Source organism: Antedon mediterranea, chromosome 4, assembly GCF_964355755.1.
Source record: "Antedon mediterranea chromosome 4, ecAntMedi1.1, whole genome shotgun sequence".
NCBI classification, from domain to species: domain Eukaryota; kingdom Metazoa; phylum Echinodermata; class Crinoidea; order Comatulida; family Antedonidae; genus Antedon; species Antedon mediterranea.
The window spans coordinates 11,980,440-11,987,918 of record NC_092673.1 but is presented as its reverse complement, the minus strand read 5'-3'; the positions used below and the strand labels follow the sequence as shown (position 1 = coordinate 11,987,918).

The following is a 7,479-nucleotide window of genomic DNA, read 5'->3' as shown; positions in this document are numbered from 1 at the left end:
CCAATAAAAAATACCGTATTTTTTTTTTACATGACAAAAGTCAACATTCGTGTTTTTATTTTCTGTCGCTGTCAGCTGCTTTACACACGTGTATAGATATATTCGGCGAAAATGTGGAGCGAAGACGTCACAGTTTCACTAAATAAATGTGTGTGGGGAAGCTAAATGTCTGGCCTACTAAAAGGTAATAAAAGGGACAACCACATTTATAAAGACATTTCTAAAAAAAATAAAGCAGGAGTATGGAATAGACTTGTCTCCAAAGCAAGTAAACTCAAAGCTGAAGAGCCTGCGAAAGCAATACAACATTGCAAAATACAATAACTCGGGGAGGGAACGAATTAATTGTCCCTATTACGATGTTTTCTGTACTCTCACAACATCTCTATCACAAGGGCTAGGCTGTTGAAAGTGAGACGTAAAGATAAAGATGAGGAAATCTGTGAGAATGAGAAAAAGTCGCCCCTACCGAGACTCGAACTCGGACCGCCTGCTTGATATGCAGATGTCCTAACCATTAGACCACTGGGGCTTTCATGGTATTGTTCAAACTCGATTGGATAGCGACTCTTTAACATTCTCGGCGTGGTACGGCGGAACAGCACTAGTCCTCAGTTGTACGCATATAGGCCTATATATATAAACAAATCAGGCAAAGAACATTAATTCTAAACCGCCCGGTGATATACTGAAATTTAATTAATTAATTTGAAACGATAAAGATGAGGAAATTCTCTTCGGAGATCCCGCCTCGTGAATAAAAATACTGTAAGATGAGGGCGTATCAATTTGATCTCTGGTGCGCGTGCGTACAACTTAGGAGCGTTAAAGAGTCGCTATCCAATCGAGTTCGAACAATACCATGAAAGCCCCAGTGGTCTGGTTAGGACATCTGCATATCAAGCAGGCGGTCCGAGTTCGAGTCTAGGTTGGGCGACTTTTTCTCATTCTCACAGATTTCCTCATCTTTATCGTTTCAAATTATATATATATAACAGATCAGCATAGACCAGCATGCCATAAACTAAAATAAATTTCAAATTGATTATAGGCCTACCGCTGGACAAAATTTGAAAAAAACACAATATTTGTTTGGGTCTATTATATTTTGATTTTTAGTATAATAATAGACACAAAACGCAACGACCAAGTGCGAAGCAATCCTTTTAAAATGAATATTTGTCTGCGATATATTTGTTTACGTCAAACTGAAAGACGGACCCAACTCTGAACCATTTAAAATATTTTACTAATGTAAACTACTGAAATAATCCGGACCCGGAATTTCAATTGTGAACCTGTTCAGTCCAGAGATGATGGCAATGAATGCAGGCCCGTAGCCAGAGGGGGTTTTTATGGTTCGGGCGAACCCCCCCCCCCCCCTTACAGCGAACCCCCCTTAACCAACTGTGAACCCCCATCCCCGACATGCCCAATACCTCACCCTCATCTCCAAAAATCCTCCAAATACGTGCCCCACAGTACAAAAAGTTGTTTGTAAATTGAAAAATCGTAAACTTGTTCGTGAACCTTCTTCTCTGTATGAGCGTCAACTAGTGATACGTGTCTGTAAATTTCTAAAAGCTGCAAATGAATTGCCGATTTTAACCTGAAAAATAAATGTTTGGTCCCTGCATGTAACATGATATTGACGCGTCTCATAGCGAGCTGGCGCACGAACGATTCGTACAAAGGACACCGCCAGACAAACTGCGTACCTATAATTGTTTAGATCACTGGCAGTCAGGCAGCATGCATAAAGTATATAGCCTTCCGACGTACATCAGTATTTATGTGTGACTATGAAGTATAATGTATCATAGAGGATTAATTATAGTGAATATTAATATTTTACACTATAATATCTATGGTATCAAGTACTGTAGTTCACATTATGGCATCCGATTATTTTTTTCTAGACCACCAGCCGATACGTAATAAAATGTATCAATATCACCTGTTTACATATTTATATTCCTCAACAAATTTCTGTAAATAAATATTATAGATAGAGCTAGCAAATAGCATTTGCCTTCGCCCAGTGTGCTTTTTTAGGGGCTGCTCCTAGATATACGTTCGCATTGAACTTGAACGCAAAACAAAATACGGAGTAAATGATCAAACAATCGGCGGTTCCGCACAGAGCACGCGCATCTAACACGGCAACAAATAGTTATCGTCATTTAAATTATCGACGTGTTTGAGGAGGAGGAAGAAAGTACGATCTTTTTGCTCATTGGTTATATAGCATGCTGCACGAGAGTGTCTTTTCCGGCCATCTAGGGGTGTCATTTAACAAAATTCGCTTCGCATCAGGCTGGGAGGAGGGGGGAGGGGGGGTTGATTCAAATATTTAGTGTCCGAACCCCCCCTTAACAGATCCTGGCTACGGCCCTGGAATGACTACAATTGTGAACCTATTTAGTCCAGAGATGATGGCAATGAATGACTACAATTTTTTGGATATAGCAAAATTACAATATAAATAACTCCGCTCTGTTTGGTCTAGGCCTAAACATTAGTTTGGTATTTATAAACGGTAAAACAATAGAAATTTAAGCGATTGACGGACTTGTAATCTCTGCATCAGAGACAGATTGCTTGATTCAGGCCTACATGTCTTTGGATGCAGGGATGATGTATATTGCAATAATTTAGCTTGTTTCTGATATTATCAAAAACTTACAGTAAATCTTCTTTGTAACCCTGTGTTATAGTATTCTTTGATTTTTTAGGTGGGTTACAATTAGAAGTGGGGTTACTATATTAGAGTAGTGGGTTACTATTACTAATCTTAAATTAGGCACATCTATAGTAACCCATCTGGTCAAAATAATAAAAGAGTATGAATAAACACATTTGGTTGAACTCTAACTTTTTATAAACTCAAAAACATTCAATATTCTCCCCCACTCCCGAGATCAACATGATGCATTATCCGTATTTAAATACGGCTGCATCATAAGTTTTTGCATAGAGATATTATGGTTTTTGTGACTATACTAGTAACCTCCATGGGTTCTATTAGAGTAGTTATTATTATAGATTGACTTACAAGGTGGGTTACTATTAGAAGAGAGGTTACTATTAGAGTGTGGGTTACTATTAGAAGATTTACAATGTGATTTTTTTATATACCATTTTGTGGCATGTCATGGTCAACACGTACCGTAATTTTATAACATCCAAATTGTATAGAGCTCGGCTACCTTAATTTTCTAAAAATAATTATTAATAAAACTCAAGCAAAATCATGTATTGGCGACAAAAGTTCATCTTTGTCCGGTCCAGCTCGGGGTCCGACAGGCTGCTTCAATTCTCCCCACGTCCCACGCGCAAGAGAAAAAAGTCCGATAGAAGCCGGCCGCTGGTGGCGTGAATAGAATTTCCCATGGCAACTAGTAGAGGCATGACAACGCGACGCAACACAACATAAAGGAATGTGTCTTTTTTGGCGTGTGAAAACACGACATACACTCCACACGTACCACCGGCGGAAAAACTGAAATTAAACTTTTAAACATTGATTTTTAATAATGTTAACATCAAGAACGCAGCTTCCATTAGCTACTGCTAGCGTTGGACCAGTTTCTTGGAGGGAATCGACGATAAAAGAGATTAAATTTTCCCAGGCCGTTGTTGAGCGAAGTGATAAGAAAGGCTTAGATTTTGGTCGGACAACTGATCCCCTCCCATCACTGCGAGATAACTGTGTGCAGCAAAGCAATACAGTAATTTTATCATACGTTAGGGAGACAAGAGCTGTTCTTGTGAAACTACGTGAAAGCTTTTTAGATACGAATGAAGAAGTTAAATCACTTATTCGTGGAAAAGAGGCATTAGAAAAGAAACTTGAACACATCCGTAAAGATATTGCTCTTAACAAAATAAGTACAGAAGTAAGATCAACAAGACCATCGCGAGAAAGGGTAAGCTAATTTAGTTTGTGTCTGGGTTCTATCTACCTATCTAGGCTATCCTAAGCTAGTAGTAACTATTAGTAGTAGTACTAGGCTAGGCTAGGCCTAGTACGAGTAGGGACTGGTTGTAAAATGCACATTCTCATTAAGACTAGAGAAACAAAACAAATCTTTTAATGTTATATCTTTTGATGCATGATTGTTATTTCAAACTAAACTTTATAGACATTACATTATAATTTTTATATTTTTTAGCCCAGAGATGGAGCAGATGGATTGCTTGAAAAAGAGCTTCAACATTTGTATCATCTTAAAAAGTCATTGGAGAACAAGTTAAGAGTTGTTCAGAAACAACTACAGGTATAAAATATTTCTTCATGAATGCATAATAATAGGCCTAGGTGGGCCTATATTATTTTCAAAGCACTCACTGTGCCTATATTTCCTTAGATTACTCTTTGCAATGTTGGTATTTTTGTTTCAAGAATATGTACATCTTTCACAGGTGCTGGATGTGTGTAGGAAACGTTTGAATGCAGTTTTACAAGAAAGAAACAGAGTGTTGGATCTGCTATGCCATGCTTTATCATCGGTGACTAACTCAAACCGAATTAGTGGTCGAAATTCCCGAAATAGTGGCCGCACATCTAGACAGGACAAGATAATGACATTTGGATCTAACGGGTTTGGATATACTCAACAAATAGATGCAAATATTCAAGATTTAAATGAAGGAGAGAAATCACCAACTAATGATGGTGAATTAACAGAAAATCCAGTGCTAGATCCACTGGGACCATTCACGCCAGAAGTTGCAGCATCTATGGCACAAGCTAGAGAGGCCAGACAGAGATCAGTTTCACTAAGAAAAGAAATCAAAGAAGCAATTGAAAACACACATAAACTGCAGAGCACAGCACACCAAGCTGTCAATAGTGGTCTTAATAAAAAGGTTGCAGAAACTGTATCTTTACAAGTGAGTGGAATAAATATTCATAATACTGTATTAGATTATTAGTTATAATTGTTTCCCTGTTCTGGTTCTGAATACAGTTTACAAATTGGATAGCACTCATAAAACTGGGAATTTTCCCAAAACCAACATTCACTTTAGGTCTAAAAGGTTTCAAAATTAGTAAATTTTAAAAACCAGAATTTCTAGAAAAACATTTCAATAATTATGCCACTTTTGTGTTGATATTTGAAACTGTCACAATTTTCTGTTATTCATTTATCAGCAACATCTTCAAGTAGCACTAGGAGAAAACAGACATGCCATTCACAGAGCAAAGCGTTGGTATGATGCCACAGAAAAGGCACAGGGCTACACTGTAGGCCCTGAACTTCAGTCGGACTTGGAAACAAGAGAACGGCTTACAAGACCTTTAGTACGAGTCTACCAACGACACCCTGGTACTAACCTTCCAGAGGCACAGGATATCATTAAGGTTAGTTTATTTTCAAAACTGTACCTTTACTTTAAAAATCCAAAAGGTCTCATTCTCATCACAATAGGTTAGATGACCATGTTACGACCAATGACTCCAAATATGTATGGGGTGGAGTTAACATGTAAAATGCAACCTAAACAGCAGGCCCAAAAAATGACTGCTTATTACGTGTTTGACGCTTGAAGCGTCTGGACACATTGTTGTCATTTGGGATTCGATAATTGTACACAAGTTTGTATTAACGTTGGTTATTATATGATTAGGTTTATAATATACAAATAATGAATGTTTATGAGTGTAATGGTACAAATAATGGCATGAGGTGAATGATAAAAGGTTAGATATAACCTTTCATCATTCACCAAAAGCCATTATTTGTACCATTACACGAATATAAAACATTATTTGTTTTATATAAATAAATTCCTGTCATTTGAATCAAATAAAATGTAGGCCTAGCCAAGGTCTACATTTGTTTCACATTGATTAACAGTAACATTTGGTTTTTATTTATTATTTATAACAAACAATCCTAGGCCTAGCAAGGCTAAAACGCCTAGGCCAGCCTAATACTAACAGGCCTAGGCTGAAAGACAGAAATACGAAACTTCGACAGGCAACTGTAATTAATCCAGGCTAATTATGTTTATTCCAACGATTCCACGTATTGTAGAGATGTTCCCATTAATTAATCAAATCCTAAAAATGATCTAAAGCTAATTTAAATGCCTTTTTGAATGAAATTAGTACATATATATCTCCAAATCGTACACAAAAATCTGCTGCTGCATATCTCTCGGTTGTTTTTACAAACATTACAAACAAAACTGAGGCCAGGCGACAGGTGGCGCTGTTGTATTTCACAGCAAAAATATATACTAGATTTTTTTTTCATCCGCGAAAATTTTTTTTTTTCGTACACAAAAATGTTTTAAAAAGTGCTATTAAACGATCGTTTAATAGTGCGTACTATTGCACGCCATGTGACCCACATTCGTCCAATCAAATGACAGGAATTTATTTAGGTGTTATATAATATATAATTATCTAATGGTTGTAAAACATTGCATTATAGGATTGGAAATAGAGTAAAACCTCAGGGAACAAAGTGTCCCCTGAATAGGGGTTGGTTTTAGTCTTAAAACAATTATTGCTCATCATTTGTTTCGCAGGCAAGTGTACCAAACGACGGGTTGTACTGTATACCAAAATAACTTGGTACAGAAAATAATTTATTAAAATCAAATTTGTTTATGCTTGTAGGGAGCTGGTGCACTTGATCAATCTTTGATGACTACCAGTCGAAACATCGCTCTCATGCAAATGGCTAGAAATCGCTTACAGGAAGATATTTACCACAAAAAAGCTGGAGCCAGTGTGGATTCTGCAGTTGTCCGAATGCGTAGACGTTTAGCCAACCACCGATGGGTAATGGGCAGCGTGTAGATTTCAACCATCAGAAAAATTAACATTGGGCTTTTCATATTCAATTTGATATGCATTAAATATGTCAAATAATGTTGTGAAATTAATAAATTGAATAAAAACTGGATATTTGTATAATTTTCTGTGATACAAAATTTCACACTGTACATGGTATTTCTTTTATAGAAGTTAATTAAAAAAATATATTATTAAATTATTAAAAATATAATTGTGTTCTTAAGATAATTAATGATTCTTGAATCTGCTGTGCACGTCTTCCCAGGAAAATTGATCTGTCATAATTGTAAAGAATATAGATTTTAAAAAGAGTTAATAAAAATGTGATTGTGTTGTATGGTGATGATTTTTTAATCTGCTGTGCCCCTGTCTTTCCAGCAAATTGATGTATCATAACTGTAAAGAATATAGATTTTAAAAAGAGCTAATAAAAGTGTAATTGTGTTGTACAGATATGATTTTTTAATCTGCTGAGCCCCTGTCTTCCCAGGCAAATAATTGGATATCCAAATTACTTTTAAATGTATCACTGTTGTTACTGGTTAATGACTCTGTAATGTATTTCATAAATGTATTTCATTTTTAAAAATGGCCTAGTAGTAGTATGGCCTATGTTTGCAAAACTGATTGAATTCAATAGTAGGCCAATTTATTGTGTACTTATG

The 7,479-nt window shown here is 36.3% G+C and overlaps 1 protein-coding gene across 1 annotated transcript; it reads left to right on the top strand.

The window, feature by feature from the left end:
• Positions 1–3,461: 3,461 nt before the first annotated feature.
• On the top strand, positions 3,462–7,227 carry LOC140048007 (tektin-like protein 1). The gene is made up of 5 exons (XM_072093020.1): positions 3,462–3,929; positions 4,176–4,280; positions 4,426–4,896; positions 5,159–5,368; positions 6,635–7,227. Exons 1-5 carry the CDS (start codon positions 3,537–3,539, stop codon positions 6,815–6,817), a joined length of 1,362 nt encoding a protein of 453 aa, XP_071949121.1. The 5' UTR covers positions 3,462–3,536; the 3' UTR covers positions 6,818–7,227.
• The last annotated feature ends 252 nt before the right edge of the window (positions 7,228–7,479 follow it).

Bases quoted from the DNA above. Each gene is read 5' to 3' on its own strand.
- LOC140048007 (XM_072093020.1), top strand. From the start codon at position 3,537: ATGTTAACATCAAGAACGCAGCTTCCATTAGCTACTGCTAGCGTTGGA. The intron at 4,897-5,158 runs GTGAGTGGAATA...TTCATTTATCAG, and splicing joins CAGAAACTGTATCTTTACAA to CAACATCTTCAAGTAGCACT. The intron at 5,369-6,634 runs GTTAGTTTATTT...TTATGCTTGTAG, and splicing joins AGGCACAGGATATCATTAAG to GGAGCTGGTGCACTTGATCA.